General features: G+C 39.7%; 3 protein-coding genes across 11 annotated transcripts in view; 1 reads left to right on the forward strand and 2 right to left on the reverse strand.

The window, feature by feature from the left end:
- The window catches only part of LOC119545713 (mucin-5AC), a 35,558-nt gene extending 20,092 nt beyond the window's left edge, over positions 1 to 15,466 (reverse strand). For 7 of the 9 annotated variants that reach the window (XR_005219126.1, XM_037851523.1, XM_037851520.1 and 4 more), the window contains exons 1-2: positions 15,160 to 15,466; positions 7,558 to 8,121 (exon numbers count right to left, since the gene is read on the reverse strand). The gene's annotated coding sequence lies outside the window, so the exon portion shown is untranslated. Of the gene's footprint in view, positions 1 to 7,557; positions 8,122 to 15,130 lie in introns of all 9 variants that reach the window. The other 2 variants (XM_037851516.1, XM_037851517.1) reach the window with 2 other exon arrangements.
- A 1,385-nt stretch (positions 15,467 to 16,851) lies between these two features.
- Positions 16,852 to 18,768, forward strand: LOC119563166 (alkaline phosphatase). The gene is made up of 2 exons (XM_037876427.1): positions 16,852 to 17,000; positions 17,055 to 18,768. Exons 1-2 carry the CDS (start codon positions 16,946 to 16,948, stop codon positions 18,641 to 18,643), a joined length of 1,644 nt encoding a protein of 547 aa, XP_037732355.1. The 5' UTR covers positions 16,852 to 16,945; the 3' UTR covers positions 18,644 to 18,768.
- Positions 18,769 to 19,448: 680 nt separating this feature from the next.
- Positions 19,449 to 25,052, reverse strand: LOC119563321 (ras-like GTP-binding protein RhoL). The gene is made up of 4 exons (XM_037876656.1): positions 24,889 to 25,052; positions 20,503 to 20,786; positions 19,894 to 20,064; positions 19,449 to 19,834 (listed from the first exon to the last, which is right to left on the reverse strand). Exons 2-4 carry the CDS (start codon positions 20,749 to 20,751, stop codon positions 19,679 to 19,681), a joined length of 576 nt encoding a protein of 191 aa, XP_037732584.1. The 5' UTR covers positions 20,752 to 20,786; positions 24,889 to 25,052; the 3' UTR covers positions 19,449 to 19,678.
- Positions 25,053 to 25,645: the final 593 nt, after the last annotated feature.

Genomic DNA, 25,645 nt, shown 5'->3' on the forward strand with positions numbered 1-25,645 from the left:
ATGATTTCGATTTATTTCACCTCATAACTTACTTGAGGGCCAAGAAAACGTGATAAGGGCAAGGTTCCAGATATTTTCCAAGTTGGGTGACGAAACCCACTCATTCGAGGCATTAAGTAGAGCATTTTAAAAACGATTGCGAAATCAGAAAACAGAGAAACAGAGACAGAAACAGAGAAGCTGAAAGAGACAGAGACACACGAGCGTCGTCAAAAGGCGCAGTTGGCCAAGGGAACTACATATCTGGCTATCTGAGTGGAAAAGGGGCTGCAGAGTGCGGGGCGCCACACGCTCATACACATGTTGTTGGGCATCAGACGCACATTGGCTCAGTACAGTGCGCGACATGAGGAGGGACGGCCAGATTGTACTCAAAATGCAACAGGCAGCAGGGGGATGCCAAATGCATAAGATGCCTCTTGCATCTGCATTTGGATTTGGTCTGGCTTTTGGATATTTGCAGGCAGCTCGCATTGCACTGCCTAAGCAACTTCGACAGCAGCTGCACGGAGAAAAAAATAGGTAATCTTAGGGGGATCCTGGTCCAACAGGCATAGCTTTAAAAAAAAAATGGGTTTGGTATAATATTACTTGAGGTAGCATTTTAAATATTGGAATCTATCGATTTACAAAATACTTAATAATAATAATAATATATCTTAATATTCAAATAAATAAATGGAGTAAGGCGAATACAATTTTTCGATGTCCTGTTTTTTTCCTACCCCCTTTAGTTTGATGATATCATTAAAATGAAAAAGGCAATAAATATATCGCTTACACGACCATAGAACTTATAGAAACAAAAGAAATTATATCCCATTATAATTTTCTGCGCCAGTCCCTCTCTTCTATCCATTTAATTGAATTTTTTTTACATATTTAAATTGAATTACATTACTGAATAAATATTGACAATAAATCTTTTCCGTTCGCATAACCCGTCGAAATCGATATATTTTCTTAGTGTGCTGTAAACGTGAGGGCCAAGTCAATGTATCTGAGTATTTGTATCTTGCCAGAGCGCTTGTTGATTTTAATTAAAAATATATATATGAGCGATGTGTGCACGCTGCACATTGCCACCGCACAGTGGTACTGTGGTACTGGCACAGTGGGTCGCTTTTGGCCCGTTCGCGAATCGTGCAACGTGTATCGTGTATGGGCCGTAAGCGTGCGGAATGTTGTCGAGCGCAACGACAATTTGTTTCGGAAAATCGTTGGCAAGGCGCCCACTAAAACACACTAATGAAGGAAGCCAAGGCGCGATACAACACCAATACCACCGGCGGCAAAGGCGATAAAAAGACCACAATAAACAGGGTACAAAAAACAATGGTGAGCCCCCATACCCCTCCACCCCAAAAATTCCATGGAAATCCCTCTATAATTTTCTAATATTTTGATCGTGAAATTTTTATTCTTTTCTAGTGTTTAATATGGCTTCCTTAATTTCGAAAAAAAAAATTTAGATGTTTGTTTTTCGTATTCTCACACTCCGATTACCAAAAACAAGACAGGCGCATACGCCCCCCGCTGGCCATGTCAACGGCAGCATCATCCAAACAAGAAATTCACATAAAAATAATATTAATAACTATGCGCAAAATTAGACGGCAAACATATAAACATTTGCGTTTTCAATGTTAGACCGCAGCCTAAAAATAATCGTGTGTAAAATGGTAAAGACAGATCGAAAGCGGCAGGCCTCTGCCAAGGTGAGTGCAGATTGGAGGATTGTGGAGCGTGTTGGATATATCATATCAAAATCCAATTAAAATCATTCGCGCGCACCGAAAATAAACAGATTTTGGTGGGAGGGAGGGATTTTTCTTATCGCACATTCGCATCATAAATATATAACCTCATATACCCCCAAATATATACGTATGATTAGCGAATAAATTTTGTATACTTAATATAATATGTGCTGTTGGTTTTGTATAAGCTGATTTGCAGTTTAATAAACAGCATTGGTGGACAATGGACTCTTTCACATTTTTTTCGAATACTTCGATTTTAGCTTTAGTGGCAATGAAACAGCTGCGCGTTGATCGCTCGCTAATTGCCACACGTGCAGGGGGTTGGGAAAATTGGGGCGGGGAAAATCGGATGCCTTGATTTACATTTCAATTTAATTATCGAACACTTTGCCTAATGAGAACGCGCCACCCATAAACATTCGCCTCCATTCCGCGTGGACTGAGCCCTCCGAATGTGTGTGCGCCGGCTTTTATTTATAATTTTTATTGCACATAATGCTTAAGTGGCTTTTGAGAGTTGCATTTTCTTTTGTACTCCCCACTGAATTGGGTTAATAGTCAGTACAGAGTGTGTGGAGCATTCCTTTATTTTTCCCCGCTTTAATGGCCCGGAATAAAAAGTTATAAGTTCCTTAACTTTTGAATTATTTTGGAAAATGGAAAGGAAATGCTTATTTGGAAAATATGTTATTTCTGTTTGATATAAATTTTCAATAATATATAATTATAATACATAGTATTATATTAATATTCTTTAAAGATATAGACCTATTATAATTTTATTTAAACACTTTATAGTGGGTAGAAGCCCTTGAGAGGCTTCTCTTTGATTTCCTATTTTCGATCTCTAACGAATGAAAATATTTGTTGACACTACTAATATTAGAAGTCCCCAAAGACATGCACTCTGCAGCCGAGTTGAAGGCACTAGAATTAATCACATTTTGATGACATATCATTCGAGGAATGTTCACGGATACTGGCTATAGTATCCGAAAGATGCACACAGACGCCGAGCGAATTTGATTTGCTATATAAATAACATAAGATGGCTGGCACAGTAAGTGAGCATTAATTTAATGCAGAAAGTCGACAGTTCTCGGGCATACAACACAATAAAATGCCTCAAAATAAAGTCAGAATCGCGAAATATTCAAATTCTTGGTGAGTGTAATCAAATTAGTCACATGGCCAGTGCCAACAATGGGAGACCAGACCCACACATACGGAAAAACTGACTAATGCAGGCGATTAATTCGGTGGATAGGGAATCTGAAAAATGGTCATAGGGGTAGGGATGGGGGTAGGGCCATGGGTTGGGGATCTGGCTCTGGGACGAAGCTACTTAAAGATGACAATCGCCATGATCTGAGGCAGCATAAAGTGCACAAAACGCCAGGCATAAATCACAACGCCCCTGTGGACAAGTGTGCGTGTGTGTGTCGGGCGAATAAAATATGTTAATTAAATAAAGATGCGGACACCCATTGGCATCCAAATCCACATCCATGGGAAAGTGCAGACGCAGACGCGAAAACTGTGACGCCGGCCAGCCAAGCGAAATCTTGGCCACAACATCTTGGACACGCCTATTGAGAGACGGACGGCCAAAACGGCGGCGACAATGCTGCACTTTTGGCAGAAAACGAAAGAGCAACAAAAAACTAAAACCAAAACCACAACCAAAAACCCAGCCCAAGCAAACCAAAAGGCGACCAAGGAATCGCATGCATTATTCACGGCGAGAAATGTCGAAATAAAACGCCAAGTTTTGCAATACGAAGCATTACATGTGCTCATCATTAGAATATACCAAAGCATAAGTGTACTAGGGGTGCACTGAGAGAAAATTGCAACTACATACTCAGGTATTGTCAGTAAATATGAAAAACTACCTTTTAAAGGAACCTATTATAAATATCTTGAGATTTTTTGAACATTGATCTTAAATAAGTGCATATTCCACTTTAATGAAATCATTGGAACATACCAAAACATAAGTGTACTATGGGTGTAAAATTGCAATTAATACTCAGGTATTGTTAAAAAATATGAAAAATTACCTTTAAAAAAAACTTACTAGAAATATCTAAAGATTTTTTGAACAAAGATCTTAAATTATTATGATTATGATTTAAGGAGCTATTACAACATTTTTTTTGGGTTTTTTTATTTATTTTATTTTAATTTCAATTCCAGATTTAATTGTGAGTACGTTTTTTGTGAAATTTAAGAACACGATATTGGAGATTCTCAATTTTTTCCCAGTGCATCTATGCAAGTGCCTCAAAAGGCAGGAACCTACTTGTACTTTGGCATAATCATCCACGTTTCATCTATTGTTCAGCGGCTGCTGCCGGCCGTTTCACAAACTTTGTTGCTTTTGTACATGAGTTCCACTTCAAAAAACATAAAATACGCGCCAGATATATTTTTAGCAATCCGCTCGTTTGATTTACGATTTCATTAAATCAGCTAATGGACATACCTCTCGCTCCCAAAGATGTACGAGAGTCGGGTGGGAATATGAGGCGAAACCTGTGCGATCATCTCATCTCTCATCCTTAGAGGCGGAACACGCATACGCCGTGTAGGCCGTGGCTACTTCTGGTACTCTAGTGGTACTTTGGCTGCAGCATGAGTACACTATTCCCAGATACATATTTATATTGGGCGACCACCTGTCGTTGTCAGTAGCAAAAACGACACAAAAGCAGCCGCTGCCTTTGTCCCTGTCGGATTGATGTGTCTGCCATATCGTTTTTTCCGCCAGACGCCTTCCAATTATGCTCAAAACTATGTTGCAGTTGCAGCCTATTTGGCCCTTAAAACGGGGCATAACTCACAATATCATGCTGCGAATTCGAGTCCAATTTAATCAAGCCGAAAATTCAATCAGTTAGAGCACTAACATAGATATGAAGCCACAACCAAATGTTCAAGGCCTTTATAGATACCCATTCGAATTATGCATCAGATTATAATTAATGAATTTTCTGGTTTCATTGAAATGTGAGGCATAAATTCAGTGTCCTGTAAATCAGATTACAGTGCGCTGGGGCATGTATTTTGCATTTAGAGAATGGCAACCATCAACGTTTTGCATTAGAATAGGTTTGCTGCTGTTGCTGCTGCTACTGCTGCCTTTATTCAAATGCCTGATAAATATTCCACAAATTTCGTGTTTTATTTCCACATATATTTTACTGCTGCTGCAAACTGAAGGGATTTGTCACTCTCCGCTGGGAATTTATTCAAATTATTTTTTATGAAACTCAGCGACGACGCGGATGTTCGCCGCACACGTGCCACAGTTGACGAAAATAAATTCCTGCCTCGGCAACCAGAAATTAATAGTTCATCAAGCAAAAGGCAAACGCTGACAGATAAATGACGCGACGACCATCAACCGTCGAGACGCCAGACGCAAAGGCGAAAGCCAAACCAATCCAAAAACAAACCAGGAAAAAAAAGCACAAAACACTACATATTTTCCAAAAAGGCATTGCTGCCCATTGACATTCCGCGGGCGACTACATTTTAGCATGTTCTTCCTAAAATCTCAGCCAGATTCCCGGTTTGTTTGTTTGTTTGTTTGTCTCGCCGGGCGACATGAATAATTACATTTCTAACATAACTTGACTTTCACTTTATCAGCAATAGATCAACGCTGCGTCCTCCATAAGTCATCTGCGGAGATCTTTCGCTTTCTTTCTTTTTTTTCGATTTCCCCTTGACGCAATGAGGGAAATATTACCGCATACGCCATATACTAAAAAAAAGTCATTCACGTAAAGGCCAAATAGAAGTGGAATAAATAAATAAGAAATTCCTATACCTATTTTACGGTGACGTCAATTGTCTATTATTTCGCTTTAGTCATAAATTTGACTGGCAGCCATTGGTCACTAAAAAGGAATCGCTGTCATTGAACAAATACCAAATAAAAACAGGATAAATTAATCAAATTAAAAATCAGACAAAAAGATTGTAGGAATATCAGCATTGGGATATTATTACTATCGTTAAAACTTATTAACATTAATTGCAATATCTTGCCAAATTAAACTTATTTTTTGTTGCTGTAAGGCTAGCTTAGCTTAAACAAAAAGTATTGAGTTTTACTGCCTTTTTAAAATGTTATATTTCTATTTTCTTAAGCTTATAGGAATTGAAAAATATATTTTTAACACCTGAAAAGGATCAATATCGGCAGAGAACATTTCAATATATTTTTTTTTCTATTTAAAAAAGGATTGACCCGACCGCAGAACGGAAATAAAGACTGCATTGGATATACATTTTTTATGATGTTGTTAAAGATAATGGATTTTTCACATTAATGGGTGAAATAAATGGTAAAGAAATGAATGTGCTTCTTAGCAGCTCATGAAATAATTTTATAATGGTTTTGTTTCCATGCTGATTTTTTATCTAGTTGATCTCAACGAACTAATTATTGTTAGTATTTATTTTTAAGTTCTCAAAGACTTAACTAATTAAAAATAAGAATTCCAGTTGGTAGCACAAATAAAATGAATACTTAGTATTTATTTTAAACAAAGTCTAGCCATTTACATAGACTTTCCAATTACCCAATCCACAACAGACTTTCTTGGCCGACATATTCTCCAAAAACAACACTCAACTTTTTCAACCCAATTTAAATTTGAAGCCCGATCTAGGAATGAAACTCAATGAAAATGGGATGTTTCGGTGAAATTCTGGTGAAATTGAAGCCACAGAAAAAGTACAAATTTTCCATTAGTTCGAAACACAAATTGCTTGGATGACGATGCCAACGTCATTGAACTTTGAACACAGAAATGTGGTTGCTGTTATGGTTGCTGGTATGGTTGATGCTGCTGATGGTGTCGATGTCGATGGTGATGCTTATGTTTTTGTTATTATTATTATTATTATGTATTAGTATTGCTGTTGTTGTCAGTGCAGGGTACACCGCGTTTTGCTTTGTTGGCAGCACGTTTCCGCCGCGTGAATTTGTCGCAAAACTCAGTGCCAATACCGCTTTTGTGTGGGTGTGTGTCGTTGGTCGAGGGTGTGCGAGTGTTTTTGTGTCAGCACATATTTCAGATGCTTGTTAATGCCAGCCATAAATAAATTGGAACATTTATCACAGGAAGAAAAGTCATCATCACCATTACTGCCCATAACGATCATCACATAGCACAACATTGAGCGCAGTGAAGGATTCACCGGACTACTACATTTTTAATCTGCTTTTAAGAGCATACTTTGATCCAAAAAAGTATTTGGTCATCGGAAATAATAATGTTTAAAGGCTAAAACAATTGAGACTAGCATAACTTTATATTAAGAAAATTATTTTTAGCATTGTTTATATCCATAAAGATTTTCTTGGAAAAGTCTGCGGTTTTAAGATGAAACCACAGATTGCGGTGCAGGTCTATTTTTCAACATTTTTTTAAACAGTTTATGATTTCCAAAAAGTAATAATAATTTTACAACATTTCATTTTTTCTCAAGTTTATCTAAACAAATATTTTCAAAATAATTTTAAAAAATTTAGATTTTTAAAATAGGATTCAAATAATACAAATTTTCCAATATAAATATTTTACAACATAACAGTTTGTTCTGTATCTACGTTTTCGTTAGTCATGGTTAGTACTGAAACGAACAAAAACACCAATCAAATAAACAAAAAAGACCAAAAGATACTTGAGCAAGGTGTAAAGAGAGATACAGAGAGGGGGGCACGAAAGAGAAGAGTTCCACTGGGGAATTGGCTTTTATTAGCTTTTAGGCTTACCGATCGATCGGGGGCTGCATTTGCGTTTTGCGCCGCGTCCGACGGTGCGTATGATGAATGTTGATTGTCGTCGTCTTCGCTTTTTCGTTGTCGGCCCCTTGGAACTGGCTCACTAATCTGCGGCTATGGCTTTTCTCTACACATACAAGTGGGTGTGGGTATATGTATATGGGTATCCGTATCTGTATCTCCCCGACTGTGACATTGAATCGCTATTCCATTGTCGCTGATTGTAGTAGTCGTTTATACGTTTCTTTTTTTTTTTTTGGTTTTTTGTTTCTTTTTATTTTTTTTTGGTTTTATTTCACACGCACGGACACAAAAGGTGGGCCAGAGGCAAGAGGGCGGCCATTTCTGCGCCTCGGTTTCACATACTTTCCGTCTTTATGTACACCCGCACACACAATATACAAGTCACGCCTTGTTCAGCTATTCTACCAACGATTCGTGAGTCCTTTTCAAGGTTTATAACTTTAAAAAGTCGTAGTTTACTTTAGTTTAGGGTTGATTCTTTGTAAAGAGGACGGCTTGACATGCTTTTTTCGATTACATCTATACATCTTACTGTGGAAACGAAAATGAAATGGTGTTATTAACGTTCAAAGAAGTTTTTCCTTTTCGTTTACTCAATATCTAATTGGCCTTATTATCGCTTTTCGGCATTTCTTGCTTGCACTTGCTCACTTCGGTTTGGGCTTTATGTAATTGCTTCGCTTCATTAAACAGTTTATGAATTGTTGTGTGCTTTTCTGTTTTTTTTTCGGTTCGCCCCCTCTTCGAGTTTCGACTTCAGTGCATTCTTCGTTATTACAATATAAAACACATTTTTATACTTGGCCAACAACTTTTGGCCATCTGCAATAACAAGAGCGAGGGAGCGAAACAGAAAATAGTAATAAAAAATAGAAGAAAAAGGCTGAAACGCTTGCTTCGGGCTTCTCGTTTAGAACAAAGATGAAAAAAAGCTTTTAAGAACTGTGGGCCGTTCTTGGGAAATTACTTAAGTTTTCAATGCGTTTTACTCAATTTGACTTTGGGTCGTTGCTGACTTGCCCCCCATCCAAACAGCCAAACATCTAAACCCCACCCCCGCCCATGGCCGCTTGACTGTTGTCAGAATTGGCGCATTAAGCGCAAAAAGTAAAGCGAGAAACAACAACCAAAAAAGGGAGAAAGGCGCGGGGAAATGGGAAAAGGCAGACGGTAAAAGTGGAAGGGAAACCCAACCGCTCAACCCAGAAGCGCCCTAAAGAGGACTGCCTGCTAACCGAGTTTTGGAGCCTTATCGCCCTGCCCGTATTAAATAATACGCTTGTGGGCAGTGGCTTTGCTGGCAGTTTTTCAAAGGGGCTATCAAAGCTAAGAGAGTGCTCCAATAAATTATATACACAAATGTTCGCGATCTTACATTATTTATTAATCGGCAAACAAATGCACTCAAAAGGAAAAACTTCTGCAATTGAAATCGTTAAATAAATCGATATAAACGGGTTAAGGGGTTAAAATATTTTCCGTTAAAAAACTGTAGCCTGCTTTTCAGCGCTTACTTTGAACTGCCACATATTTATAAGCCTTTGATAGGAACATTTGATATTAAAGTTGGAATGTTGTTTAAATGCTCGAAAACAATATAAGGTTCTCTAGTTTATTATAGGCAAGGTTTATGATTAATGAGTGTTTAAATTCCTATAAATATACTTTGATCCCTTATGGATTTACTGGTTAAAGTGGTATCCAATAATAACCCCCTTGGTACGCCCCTGCTCGTATGTATTAGGGAAGGCGGAGCACATAAAGAGAAGTCAAAATAAATCGATATATTCTACATAGATACACAGCATCAGCAGGATAACAACAGCAACAACAACAACAACCAGAAGGCTGGGCAATAAACAGCCTACCAACAACAACAGCAGCAGCAACCAAAACAACAAAAACGGGCAAAATGTTTTTCGTTTGCCTCCTTGAATTGTCCTTTCAACGAACGCCGCCCACCACCCACCGCACACATCCACATACAGCTTCTCATTCAGAGAACCGAATGCGAATGCGAATACGAATACGAGTACGAATACAAATACGAATACGAATGCCGAGTCCTGTTGTTCGTGTGTATGTGTGTGGCCACGCGAGAGTGTGTGCGTTTATTCGCACGCCTGAATGTCTGCCAGTTCGCTTTGGGCTGCCAGTGTATTGGTGCCCGTGTATCTGTGTCTGTTGTTCTGTACTCCACATCTCTGTTTTCACATCTCGCTTCGTTTACTTTGCGCGTAAGCAGGTACACGGATACACACACACACACACACACACACGCACACACAGACACCCACAATTCGCTGGGAAAAATCAATTAAAATTTAACGCACGTTCCCAGGACATCTCCTCATAAAAATACGTCTTCCATTTTGAATGGCAATCGTTGGTGGCACCGCCTAGCAGGCAATTTAATTTGTATAATTTGAATTTTAATTAAAAACTTTTACGGGTTCAATAACTTGCAAAGTAACCAACGCCAAAAAATAACACAAAAAAAGGAAAACAGAGTAGGCACGGCATTTCAATGGCTTAAATGAAATTCAGGCTCATTTCCATGTAACAGCTGCCTGTCAGCGGAGGAAAAGCATTTCCCATTTCCCCAAAGCCTCTTCTCGCAGAAGGTGTTGTCTAAAATTGTTATTCACTTTGTTGCTAAATTAAGTTCAACTTTTCTTTGTATGGGCGGGTATTTTGCGAGTGACTTTATAATTGCTTTAAATGCCAATGAAACTGAACCAGGTGGAAAAGTTTTTGGCCCCCCCCCCCGGCTAACGAGGACTTAAAGGATCAATTGAATAAATTTGTCAGCAGTCAGAGCAACGTTGTGGAGCATTTCCGCATTTCGGGTTTGTTTATCATAAAGATAGAGACGGAAAATAAAAGATGAATAGATCGAGTGCATTCCCCAAAATGTAAACACACATAAATCCTTCATATTTTTCAAGATTCACAAGACTCTCGAGCGACAGGCACTTTCAATCTAGCAATTGATGGCCTCTAATTACACACCCAGTATGCACAATATATGTAAGATATATATGTACATTTCTTTGGTTGCGCTTTTCGCGTTTGGCTTTTACAGCCAAACAATGTAAATAAACAACATGCAATTTTCATACGACTCTGGCAATATTTGAATTTTCATGCTTTACTTTAAGGCAACAGCATCTATGATTCGGGGACTGCCCCAAAAATGGCACACCTCCCGACCACCCAACCACGCCCACACATCCACGCCCATAAACACACACCCACTCGCATTTGCATGTTCGCTTGATTCGATTTCAATCTTTGTAGGATGTTGTAAAATATTTTAACGACAGCAATTTTGGCCCGCTCGCGGATGATATTAAATTTGCCGTTGGCCATAATATATAAAAATCGGAACGGCAATCGTATTCATTTTCCCGCTCGCATGTACATTTTATATGATATATTTTTATACGTCGGATTTTATCGATTTTTAATTTGATGCGATATTGATTAATAAATGCAAATTTCACCATATCCTTGGGAGACAATCAATCATGCCGAGCGACCACTTGACCGTAAATCCGAAAACGGACTAAAACTGTACTTCATTGCAGCTCCGGAGGGTCCTGGCTGCAGCTGGCCGTTGTCATGGCAATTCCCGGGAGCCGCTCAATTTCCCTGCATTCATATCTCCCATTCTAAAATTAAACTGAGCTGTCCATCCTCCTTCTGTGCATTGTGTTTATGGAACACGGAGAGCGGGTATTACCGCATTTGGTCATGAAATCGGACTTGCAGATATATACGCAAAATGCGCATATAGGTTTCTGAGTTTTCAGGGTCATTTTCCCCTCCGCACGTTGTACTGTTAAAGTCAAAGTGGGTTTCGAACTCTACATTTTCGAAGGATTTCTATTTTTAAGCCCTACTTTTAGCTTAACTTGCGAACGGGCAAAGAACTATCAATCTATTATACTTCGCTAATGCGTAAATAAACTTGTGAAACAGGCTTTAATTTTTTTGGTTTCCTATATTCGGGGGTTTCACAGAAATCTCTTCAGTCGAAATTCGGGGGAAACTTGTATTGATGCTTACGTACATTTCCCCTGAATTCAGCTCGAAAATAATCCTTTGACCCCGATCGATTGTGAGGATTTCATATGTATGTTTACTATACTAATGTTGGACATTTAAAAAATAATATAATACTGTACAACATTAATTTTGAAATTAATTAGCCTTTATATTAGTGATATATATTCACGTACCCTTAAATAAACGTTTTTTTTTCTCATTCAAAATTATAAATGCTTATGGCCATACGACTCTTGCTTAAATTTTGTCTAACTGTCAAAAATATATCAACGTTTATTGAGATGTAGACCCACTTTCTTTAGGTTACTATACTTTTTTTCAATAAATACAGACAGTTAGTAGAAATTTAATGGTCATGTGGCCATGGTATGGACTCTTTTTAATTTTTATCAAATTTTGAACCATAGTAAAATGATTATTTTCCCAAGAATGCTGAATACAGATACGATTACAATTTGTATGTGCCCCAAGGAACTGGGCCGTGTGGGCACCCAAAAATGGCAACTTAATTGCGATGACATTCAACTTTCGATGGTTAAGTGCCGTTAAATGGGTGAAGGTCAGCGCTGCAGTGAGTGCCATTGCTACTGCTGGTTGGCCTCCATCATCCTCATCATGGATGTAGGAGCTCAGAGGGGGGAGTGGCAGGGGCAGAAGGCCATTAACAATATGTGGCGGCCTCAAAATCAGCAAATGCAGCGAAGGTGGGCAAACACACACACAGGGCAGATACACCAAACAGGCCAAAAGCACACATACGCCGTGTGGACCGTGTGCGGCAAGCAAAACAACCCCCAACCAAACAGTGGTCATGTTTACTCAAACTCACACACAAATGCTTTCATAATTTCCCACACACAGCCATACATAGATACATATACAAATACATGCATAAATCTTCAGCTGGCGCCATTTCACTCCTTTGGCAAACTATAAAAGCCAGCCAGCGTCTGCTGGCAACCTCCGCCAGTAACATCAATGTTTTGCTTGTTGTCGTTTGCTCTTCCATTCCGAGCAATCCCCAAAGACACTGGGAACCCCACAACCCACACCACCCACGACACCCGCCACGAACTACACACACACACCACCCCCCGGCCACCCAGCATCCCTCCAATTACTCACACATTCAACGAGCACTCATTTAAACGAAGCACCCAACGCTTACAGCATAACGTCAAAGTTAACTCGCTGCTGGAGCGCGTGCTTTTGGGGGCGGAGTGGGTGGCACTGGGTGGTGGTGTATAATGGGTGGAGAAAGGTGGAGAGGGTGGGGTGGCGCCAGAGAGAAAGCAGTCGTGCCGCACTGCTCTGGTCGTGCGTTCGTTTCAGCCGCTCGTGCGTCCCGCATCGCGCATCCTTTGCCACTCAACAACAATGCTCGCTGATGATGTACTATGGAACGCAGCCGGAGTTCCCACTGTAACTGGGAAATTCACGGGAATATATAAAAACGCAACCCAGGGGAAAATAAGAGTTACCGGAATAATACTAATGGATTTCCGCGAATGAATTGCGAGTCGTTGAACTAATGGAAGGTTTTCTCCAGCAGTAATCAGGATTCGGCCGAGCTTCTAAAAGTTACAGTAATGTATTATTAAAATTGTAAAAGTGTTGTTTAATAACTTTCATAACTTGAACCACAAACTGCTACCGATAAACTTAGAGTTATAAAATACATTTTATGAGCGTTAACACTCTCTTTTGCCAATAAAGCTAGATATGTATATACAACTGTGTTACTCAAAAATTTTGATACCTTAAGAACTTTGAGTTCAAAATAGAAATGCCAGTTATACAAAGTATGTTCTTTTGTGAAACTCCCAAAATGAATGAATAAATGGTATTACCATTCAAAATATAATTATATAATTGTAAGTAAAGTAAACAACTAGAAAGAGTTAAGTGTTTTAGAACAAAATCAAGTATTAATATAATCTTTATATTTGTAAAATATTTGGAAACGGGCCATATATTAAGAAAACAACAGTAATAGTACTAGCAATTTAATAAATCAAAGCTAAATTTAGATTTGACTTGTAATTGGTTCTTGAAATAAGTACATACTTCGTCACATTTAATTTAAGTATTTAAAGATACACAAAAACAAAAATATTTAGTAGTCCAAATAAAAATATAAGATTTTAAAATTTCAAACTCATTTTTACAATTTAAAACACACACCACTGTAAACACACCCACACTCGTGCAGACAACTCATTATTGGAACATTGTGGTGGCATTGTAAGAGGCGGGTTTACTCCATTTTACATTATAGTATTCCGAATGTTGTTACAGAATTGACACAGTGTGCAGTCGTCCTTTGGCGCTCCTACCCCCCCTCCCCCCTCCGTTACTCCACCCCCCTCGCATCCTTCGCTTCGATTCCTTTTCTCTTTGCTGCTTTCTGTTTTTCCTCATTTCATTTCGTTTTTTCTGTGTGTGTGTGTGCAATTTACGGGCGTAGGTTTGTATGTGTATGTGGGCTACTATGTTAAAAGTTTGTTTCCCCATAAAGGACGGCCACACCCCCCGCCCACCGCCCCCTCTGCGTACGTGTGTGTGTGTGTCTCTTGGCAAAGTTTTTGGCTACTTTTATTTTTCGTTGTTATTTAATTTGTGTTTGTGTTGTTGTTGTCTCGTGTTTGACTTCTGAATTTGTTGTTGTTGTTGTTTCTGTAGTTGTCAACGCTGCTTTGTTGCTGTTGTTGTTGTTGCTGCTGCTGCTGTTATTATTATCATTGTACAACTTGGCTGGTTGTTCGTGTTTTTGATAACTTTCGTTTTAACTGTCAATAAAGGCAATTGAAAGTTGCCAGATTGTTGTGGGGGGGCACAAAAAGAAAAGCGTATTTCCCCCTTTAAAGGCGGGGTTTCCCCGTATCTTTTCGGGTTCTCCTCAGCTTTAAGATCGCAGTGCGTTTTTAAAGTCAATTAACAGCAGCATCCTCGTGCGAAGCATTAAAAGGACACACGAAAGAACATTTGTCAAACGTGAAAGTATTTTGGCAGCCAGCTGGGCGTCCAACTTGGCCATATAGGTGTATATATACGTTATATAGAATATATCCCTGCCAACCGACATTGTAGATATGTATATAGATACATATATGTACATTCCCAGAGTCACATAATCCCGACGAACACAAACACACGAACGAATTGGGGGGCCCGAAACACAGTTAGCAATTTACTGTATTGTATTATGTATGAATTTCCCTGTGTGTGTGGCATTACATCTTCCATGTTTTTTAAAGCCCCTCTTTCCCGCTGATCCCATAAAAAACGAACAAAAGAGAAGCTTAAAAGTCCTTGCATTTGCTACAGTTATACACACGAATGCACAAGATTCTACAACTTTAGAACTTTAGATTTCTGTCAACTATTTAAAAAAAAAATCAATGCCATTCACTTTAGGTTTCTTCGGTTTTTTTTCTTGCATTTTCACCAGCACTTTTTTAGGTTTTACTTCTTTTTTCAATAGAACATTGCTCGAACCTTTTTGTTGTTTGAAAATTATTGAAATATCATTTATTATATGTATTCATATATTCACGCGCTTATTTATTTATACTTATGTATACGCATTGAATTTATTTGAACGTTAAAAGTTTAGTTTAGCTTTGCTCGTTGTTTTTATTTTAATAATTTTCATTACTTTTTGCCATCTACTTTGTCTATTTTATTTTATATATTTTTTTTTGTGTTGTAGTGTAGAAAAAATTAAAAACGCGCCGTTGGTATAAAAATGTCTTTCAGCTAATGCGATTTTAACGTTTTGCATGCGAACCAACAACTATTTTGGCCAAGTGCGCGATGCCAAAGCAGAAGCTCTCGCTCAGCATCCGAAATACGATGGATGCCGATGCTTTCTCCGAGATACTCGTACGGCGAGATACTCGCACTCAGAGATTGTTGTACCTTGAGATACATCTGACGGTGGGCGGAAGCGAGATGCAGATACAATCGGATGGTTCCTGCTCATTGTTTTGATGCTGGCGCTTGCGCCATCATCTCTCCGGGAATTGCCAGATTCAAATACGGCGGGATGCCACTCACAGTGGCCGTTTTGGCGCGCATTTTCAAATCTGTTTTTCCGACCCATCGGTTAGGGGTAATTGGGTTGCTAAGCCGGCGTTTATTTATGGCTTCACTGGAAGCCTGAAATTCCAAATCGGGCACAGCCACAATCAGCTATCACGTGAAGAACTCGCGTGTTCGAAAAGGCAGCGGCAGGCGGATGCGGCAGGCAGACCAAACGAGCCCAGCGATCTCGCATCGATTGCGGGAAGCGGGAAAAGACGGTCTGGCAGGCAAGCGACGCCGGCGACCTGTGATAACGAGTGCCGCTGAAAAACAACAGATTTCTAATAATATCTACAGTGGACACTCGCCGACTCAGAGAGCTAATGCCGAGATTCTAGAAATTTTAGGTAAGAAAAAATATAGCCCAATTAGATCTAAAACTGCATGATGATGATACAGTTTCTAACGAATTTTTAAGAGAGAGGCTTTAAAAAATTCATCGTCGAACCGAACAAGTTTTTGATTCGTTACGTAAATACAATGATACAAGTATCCGCATAATTAATGTTTAGTTTTTTAATCCCTTTATCCGTTTATTCGTTTATTAACTAAATTCCATATAATTGTATAATAAATTTTTGCTTGAGCTATAACCAAACGTGTAATTATATTTATATTATTATATTTAATATAAGCTGTACACATATCTCGTACAATCACTTCTTATAACAAGTATCAACAGAAATTCTACAAAGAACTACCTTTAAAAGATCGCAATCTAAAGATAATTTATTGTGATAATTACCTTCCTATGGAAACATTAAACATCTACATAATTTATATTCCATTTTAAACTCAAATGCTAAATATTTGTACAATAAATTGATCCTTGAAACATTGTGTGGACGCTGTAAAAACACCTTTGAAACCAACCTCTCAATAACAATGAGTTATTGCGCCAAGTGTACAATCCCTAATGACCCTAGCTGGTTTTCTATTTTTACCTAAGGTTTCTTCCGAAGAAGGTTCTACTGTGCACCGTTCCCTGCCTTCAAAACAAAACCGGAGATCACCCAAGGCAGCGCGCCTTTTCCTTTATCAGCCGGCCGTCAGGTCGATGGCGGCATAGTGTTATGAAATCTCGGACCTGCCATCCGAGCGCTATAAATATCGCTGGTCTCGTGCTAACGACTATCAGTGGCTGAGAAAACGTGCCGGGCAGCGTACAGCCAGCTCGGAAACTCAAAAAAACGGAAAAATGAAGCTGCAGTTCTTGATTTTCCTCGGCCTGAGTGCCCTAGTCATTGGAGGAGGTAAGCACACGTTGAATTTGTATAAACAGCACAGCAAACTAAACCAACCAACAGTGCCCACAGAAAAGTCACACGATGCAGAGAGGCGTATGCATCCGGTATTCTCCTTGATGGGATCCGGATCGGCATTTAATGGTCGCTCCAAGCGAGCCATGCCCCAGATCGTTTTCGATGCCCTGAGGGCGGAGGAACGCTACGCCGAGTACTGGCAGGGATTGGCATCTCAAACGCTGGACCAGCAGCTGGACAGCAAGATGCGATTGAACACCCAGCTGGCCAGGAATGTGATGCTCTTCATTGGCGACGGAATGTCCATACCCACGATCACCGCGGGACGAGTTTATCTGGGCGGCGAAGAGAAGCAGTTCGCCTTCGAGAAGTTTCCCTATGTCGGTCTCAGCAAGACCTATTGTGCCAACATGCAGGTGGCTGACTCTGCCTGCACTGCCACCGCCTATTTGGGTGGTGTCAAGGCCAACTATGGAACTATTGGAGTAAGTGCAGCGGTGCAGTTCAAGGATTGCCAAGCGCAGGCGCAAACCGCCCACCACGTCTCATCCATTGCGGCATGGGCCCAAAAACAGGGAATGGCCACGGGTTTGGTGACCACAACATCGGTGACCCATGCCTCGCCCGCTGGCGTGTACGCCCACCTGGCCAACCGAAACTGGGAGAATGACGCCGAGGTCGTCAAAGACAATGGTGACCCCGATCTGTGTCCAGATGCGGCTGTCCAGCTGATAAACAGCCCAGTGGGTCAAAAACTCAATGTGATAATGGGCGGTGGTCGCGAGAATTTCCTGCCCAAAAGCGCAACAGACTCAAGTGGAGCACCTGGTCGCCGGTTGGATGGACGCAATCTCATCGAGGAGTGGAAGAGTCAACACACGAATAGCGCTCGTTATGTGGAGAATCGCAGGGAGCTGCTCAGCATGTCCAATCACACCTCTCGGGTGTTGGGCTTGTTCGCCCCCTATCACATGGCCTACCATCTGGATGCCAGTCCCGAAGAGCAACCCAGCCTGGAGGAGATGGTTCAGACGGCCATGGATATCCTGGAACGTCAGAGTGCAGGACGTGGCTACTTCCTGTTCGTGGAGGGCGGACGCATCGATCATGGCCACCATGACACCCTGGCTTTGAGGGCCATCGATGAGACGGCGGAGTTCGACAAGGCGGTAAGGTTTGCCAGGAGCCACACGAGCACGGATGACACACTGATTGTGGTCAGTTCGGATCACTCACATACCATGTCGCTGGCGGGATATTCAAGCAGAAAGAACGATATCTTCGGTATAAATGACGGACAGCTGGCGGCTGATGATCTGCCGTATGCCACCCTGAGCTATGCCAATGGACCAGGCTACGATAGTAACTACCTCAGGGAAGGAGGTGCTGTTAGGAGGAAGAATCTGAGGGCTATTAACATGAAGAACAAGGACTTTATGTTCCCCAGCACAGTTCCCCTGGAATCGGAGACGCATGGCGGCGATGATGTGGCCGTCTTTGCCAGTGGACCTTATGCCCAGCTTTTCACTGGAGTCTACGAGCAGCACTTCATTCCGCACGCCCTCGGTTACGCCTCATGCCTCAGTGATCGTAACATGTGTGTGGATGGGGGCATGGTCAGAAGACCACGCTGAGATCAAAGCTCAAATTGAATTTAGGGAGTCTCAAAAACCACTGTATTATTCTCCATTGATAGAGAAGCCACTAATTATACCATAGTTTAAGGGGGGAATTAAAATAAAGACTTAATAAGTGGAAAGAGCTTACTGTTTCTTATTTGGTCTGGGATTTCAAAATGTTAATGTGTTTAAATTCGAAAATAAAAACAATGTTAGCTTCAATAAATTTTAAAGTAAATTCTGGACTTAAGTACACTGCATAGAATAATATTTTTTGAGCAAACACTATAATTTGTAGAATCTTTGGATTAAGATGTAGACTGATTGACATTTTAATGTTTATTCAACAACCCATTTGAAATAGGTATAGGTTCATATTTCAATATGCACTTTTAAATTTGATAGGCATTTGATTTTGACTGACTAAGTATCGATAGTTGTTTCGCGCCAAGCAGCGAACGGTCCCACTATTAGCAAAGCCAAATTTATAAAGTTATCGATAGCCGTATTACTAATAAGTTATCAGGCTTGGTTCTGCACCAAACTAACTTTACTCAAAATGGTTAGTGTCCTTACTTAATTTACTTTACATTCAATTGATTTATTATTTTAAAAAAATAACAGTTTTTATAAGAAACGATGGAAATTGGTAGGTTGTGGATTCACTAATTAATTTGGTCAGAAGCCAATTAAATTAAAAAGTAGAAGCACTATTAGTGACTAGGGTTTTATTGAAATGTACAATGGGTCTACATGATTGCCAAATGGATATAAATTCAATTCTTTATCCATTAATATGTATATGATGTATATTGGTATATCCTTTTCATTTTGTGTTCACTTTTATTTCTCCTTTTTACAAGTAATGCCCTTTGGTTGCATGTAAAATATATGGTTTTCACACAAGTGGCACTTAAATAATAAGAACTTAACGTTAGATTTTCTACACAGTTTCTTTTTTTGCGAAAACAAAGCACAAATAGTCATACGAATTAGTTACATAGTACATTACGCATAATAACAATATTAAACATTAGGCATACACTTAGTTCACAGTAATGTGCACGATGGCTTGGACGGCGTCTTTGGTTTCCGCTCAACGGCTCGAACCGCCTCCTCGAAGACCTGTTGCAGGTTCTGCTTCTTTTTCGCCGAGCACTCGACCAGGTTGGAGGCGTGTATCTCCTTGCGCAATCGCTTGCCCTCCTGAAACATCCAAAGAAAAATGTAAGCATAATAATCGTAAGATTCAAATATCAACTAACCTGTGTGGTCACGAACTTCTCCGAGTTGGGGATGCGCAAGTCCAGTTTTGTGCCCACCAGAACCACGGGAACGTTAGCTGAGAAGTGACGGATCTCGGGCCACCACTTGCTCTTCACGTTTTCGAACGAGGTGCGGCTGCTGATCGAATAGCACAACAGGAAACAGTTTGTCTGGGGTGGAAAATAAACATGCAATCGATTAGCAACGGTTAGCTCTAACATTCCTACACAGAAATGGAAACAAATCTGGACTCTAAAGCAGCCTAAGAAGAAGAAAATGCATAACGTAAACCATTAAAACTCGTAATATTCTTTGATCCGTTCTCTCATCCTCATGTTAAACTATAAGTAGGTTATAAACTAAACATTTTCATTACATTTTTTTGATTCCAAAAATACTTTAAGTTAACTTTAAAGACAACTATTGAATCATAGTTTTTTAAAAGCCATCGGGCAAAAATAATGTTATTGGTTTAAGGGTTAACCTTAAGGTTAAAGCAATATTGTTCTGACAAGCCGCGCCTTTAGGTAGGCAATACATTTACTAATTGGGAAATGAGTATAAAGTATCTCATAGTTCCTCCTGGTTTTTTCCCTTATCATACTCACATTTGGGTAGCTCAGCGGCCGCAGTCTTTCGTAGTCCTCCTGTCCGGCCGTATCCCAGAGGGTCAGATTGTAGTCCCGATCGTCTACGGCTATGTTGCAGGCGTGATTGTCAAACACTGTGGGTATGTACTCCTCGGGAAACTCGTTCTGCGTGTAGGTTATCAGCATGCAAGTTTTGCCCACCATGCCATCGCCCACGATGGTGATTTTCAGCGGGCGTGGACTCTTCGTTATGTTCGTCGTCGTCATTCCCGATTATTTCTGTGGTCTTTGTTGGGTTATAGCTGCAAAGAGTAAAAAATAGAGGCGTTACTTGAGCTGCTGGCTTGACAGTTCAGTTCAGATCCCCGAGATTGAGATTGCGCCATTTGGCGGCAGATGTTGGTGCTCTGTGTTTATCTTGGCGCACCCACACTTTCATCCTGCGGCTGAGGCAACCGGAAATCTTCAGGCCCTGCCCCTAGCTTATTTGCAACATAAAGCAGATATCAGAACATTGTATAAACCACTCCCCTCGATCACAGAAAATTTCCTAACTACAAAAGCACAAAGCATAAGCTAGAAATATTGCTGAGTTAGTCTTTAAAATGATACTGGAGTTCTTGGCTTCCCTAAAAGGGAATATTTAGAAACATATAAACAAAGGGTTCTGTAAATAAAAGTAAAATAAAATTGTGATATACATTTTGAAAAATGCTTTTATAAAAAACAACGGGCCACCTGAATTAGCCTAGTTTAGTGTACACCCTTATCACACTTGAACTTCAAAACTTTTTAATCTTATCGACGACAGCTATAATAAAAAAGGCCACCCAACCGCAAAAGACTGGGGAATTCGAGCTTTTACGAGGGGCCAACTGTGGATTGGAATTCATCAAGCGCAATTGATTCTGCGAAATCTCTAATGGAAATAAATGTGCTTTTATGGCCGTCCGTGCTTATATAACAATTAAATAAAGGCCGGGCTAAAACTAATAGACTTTCACCATCTGTCCAGCCACAAAAACAAAGTAACAAAACCGCATTTGATTTATAAATTTGTCGTTTTTAATTAAAACTGGTTTCGTCGCTTTCGAGTTGACCCAAAACATAAACTAGATTTCCCTACCCAGCCTCCAAAACAACTCCAAATCCAAAATCAAAAGCCAATGACCCGATTTAAAAGTGAGAGATGCCGTTAGGTATGCGTATTGTGAATGGGGATTCTCGGGGTCTCCGCTTAAGCAGAAAACTCATGCGAATACCAGGAATTATTCACTGTTTGGGGTATGACTCATCAATGGACACTTGTTGATGTCTCGCACACAACGCGGTTGATTTAATTGCGAATCTCGGTTACGGAAGCGTTTATTAGAAGACCTAGACCACACTTATGTCGCTGACTCATCGTTTTCGAACTGCTTCGATCCTACCCACACCAAATTTCATCTTTAAGCCCCGCGAACTGCATCTCAAAAAAGGGAATACCAAAACCGGTTATTTTGTGTCACTTGGCAATCTTTTATCATTCACAGGTATTTAAACCATAGCAAGCTAAATATATTTTAATTAGATTTTGTTTTGTTTTCATTCGATAGTAACAAGTAAATTAAAATATTTCACTTATCAGATCGCAATAAATAAAAAACAATTAAAATATAAAATTAAAAAAAAATTATATTACTCTATTTTTAGAAAAGTCCCAACATCACAAAGAACTTGTATGCTTTATGAGATGGAGCATGCGTGAGTAATAAACATAAAATTCTTTATTGGCACGCGATCTACAGATGTTAAACTTTGACAGGGAGCACTTTGATGCTTGGGTCAACACAATTACGTCTAATCATTGATGCGAGAGGGTCTCCACTTGGGGTTAAGTGATATTCGCTTTGTGTTTCGTTTCTTTCTGATTCTGCATAAGTTAAAAAATGGAATCTTTTGAGGCAGAACTATATACAAATTACTACTTTATTTGTTATACATTTGATTGATGGAAATTCAAACCAACGTACAACCATTTAAGCATATTACATTCCAATTTTGTTAGAATGACGTTACCAAAATTTGATTCGGATGAGTTCGTGCCTGCAAAAAGGCAACAAAAATCCGCAAATAGAAACGGGTTTTTTTCGTCCAAATTAGTAAACAAATCCAGCTGAACAATCGACCATTAGGTAGCCACCAGTGCCAAAGTTTAAAAAAAACACAAACTTGGCCGGCGAACAACAACGAAACTAAATAAACAGCACACTTTTGTTTCGGCCCCTTTAGACGCATTTTAAAATATTATAAACAAACAGCTTTGGGCACTGTTTTAGTGAGTACAGAAAAGTGCAAATAATTAAGTCTTGGGACTACCGAATATTTCTATTTATACAACCAGCTGATTAAGCAATACCGAGGAAAGAAATTCGTGAATGAGTGGAAATTCCATTATGTAAACATGTGGATTAAAAAACAGGTGCGGAAACAATCGAAGCATTTCCAGGAAAGCCAAGTGAATGCCAATACCCCCCAAGTTACCCTACATGGTGCATCATAATGCATTCGGTAGTATCAGTTCTACAGCGTCGGAACACAGCGGAAACTCTTTATCAAGGGGATAGCGCCTGAAACAGAAATTGTATCAAGCTCGAAATTAATACACACAATAAATTATTTAAACATAATTGCTCTCTTTTTAATACACTCCCTTGAAATATTAAGTGCACATGAGCTGCAGTCCATGAACATATCATTCCGGCTCTTTGTTATCGGCTGTCGTTCTTCTTGCGGGCTTGGCCTCTTGTAAACTTTTCATATCAAGTTACGAACTCGTCGTTCTCGGAAGACTTGCTACATTTCACACTCTCTCTTTCTTCGCATTCTGTACTGCACCGATGATTTCCCAAGATGAAAAGGTCTCAAGATTTTATTCGACTTAAGCGACACTTCTGCACTATAGATGGTGTTCATATGCAATTCAGTTGGGTTACTTCAGTTCAACCCTCGGCTTTGTGGTTTCTTATCAGTGTCTTCTTAAGTAGAGGAGTGCATCATTCAATATGTTTTGTCCTCGTATATTAAATCATCCATAAATAAATAAGTTACACAAAGGCGGATTGTCGGTTAGTCAATAAAGGAGAATTATGAGAACATTTTTACAAATGTTGATCATTGGTTTTTATTATGAGCTATCGCAAGAGTTCCGGGCATTGAATTTCCACATTTGGATTTATAAAAGAGGACTGTAATGACGAATAAGTAAAGACGTCAGTAGCAATTCTTTGGAAACTTTCTTTGGGAGATAATACAATTAATCTTTTCTTACGAAGAGTGGAATTCATTTTATAATGGAACATAAAATAATGGAGAAGAATATATTTTGATCAGAGTAAGGTTCAAATTAGCCTGTTGCTAAAGAGCCTTAAATTTAATCTTCACAACCAAAACCAGATCGAATTGGTACTCTAAATCGTCTATATAGGTACATTTCTATATAGAGAGCTATATTCAACGTCTACACCGGTGCACAAAAGTTTTATTCAGGTCTGCTTCTTGTTGCGAAAAATGTACGCATTGTATATGTGAGGGTATTTTTATGGTTTCTCGCATGGGTTTTCGTATTTATTAAACTGATTAGATAAGATAGATGTCGGTGAATGCGGTGTACATAGGGAATTGGACTTGAAAGAGCAACGGCGATAAGTGGAACCATGGCGAAAACCTATGGTTACCTGGTCAAAAAAAGCGTAACGAATCCAGAATCAAATGGATCCATAGAGATTGCAAGGGCACGAGCGGCCAATTAGTTAAATTAATTGAGGTTAATGCGAAGTATTTATTGTGCCATAGGTCGGAATGAATTGATTAGTGACAATATTGGACTGTTGGGGACGGGACTTGCGATTCACGTACTCTGTTTCCTGTGATGGCCTTTAAATGGCTGTGTAACCATATAATTGTTTGATAACTAAAAATGGTATCGGACCCATTTGGGTGGATATAGCCAGTCAAGAATCGAATCAAGTCGACTGAGAGATCCCCAAGTGAATAGGGAGAGCCCCAAAAGAGCGAGCGTGAGAGAGAGAGTTGGGATCGTAAGCTGTTTGGCATTCCAGAGCTATAGACGGATTGGATTGTTTGGGGGAATGGGGAAAGGGTTGGCGGGGGCGGTGACGTGAGCTCCATACAAAGTGACTCAGGTGATAAAGGAAAGATCACGAAGTTTACTCTTCCAGCAGTCTGTGCTAACAGTGTTTACGCCAAAGATAAATGTTGTTATTATAATCACTAGAACAACCACTGCCACAGAGCGCCCACACCATCACAAGGTCACTGGGTTTAAATCCCGTTCAATGGGGAATTTGGGGGTGAACTTAGTAGTGGGTATCGTATCCGTAGTAGATTTTCACAGGCACGTACTTATAGATACTAGGTTTTTGTACTCGTTTTTGTATTTGTATTATTCGCAATACTCAATCGAACAACACGTCTGGCGATGACGTGCGACCTGATCGCAAAGTGGCGGGCGACGAGGGTATAAAACCGGATAAACGAACAACCACAACGATCACTGGCCGAAACTCAACTGACAACTGAGCACTAGTTTCGAAACCCGCAGCGATTTCAGACTCGCAGTTCGAGTATCTCACGGATAAGCAAAGAGCGAACCAAGAGAGTGTGCTGGAGCAGCTCTCTTGGCCATTAGCTCTCGGTCTCCAATCTGCCTTATCAGTGGGTTGCTGGTTCTGGATAAAGGGTTGCCTTTAAGGGACTGTGGGTGGAGCTGAAAGAGCCATGTGAGCTGAGAGGGAAACTCTTAAAATTTTAGTTAGAAACAAAAAAGAGAGCCTTTCAATCAAATGCAAATATATTAAGGAAATTATAAATACGATGATATATTTCAGATATATCTTTTATTAATGTCACCAAATTGGTATGGGACTTATGTTTATATTTTTAAGGTCAAGATGGTAAAAATTAAGGAGTTTTAAAAATTTCTCCTTAAAATGTATTTCCGAATTTTGTACATTATTATTATTATATTATTGCATGTGACACACTTCACTGAGAACGTTTTTTCTGGTTGGGAATTTTATAATTAGTCATGAAAAGCCGCAATAACGGAATACAATTTTTTATTTTTTCTTAAATTGTTAATGCTACCCTTTAATATTAA

Source organism: Drosophila subpulchrella, chromosome 3R (assembly GCF_014743375.2).
Source record: "Drosophila subpulchrella strain 33 F10 #4 breed RU33 chromosome 3R, RU_Dsub_v1.1 Primary Assembly, whole genome shotgun sequence".
Lineage (NCBI taxonomy): Eukaryota > Metazoa > Arthropoda > Insecta > Diptera > Drosophilidae > Drosophila > Drosophila subpulchrella.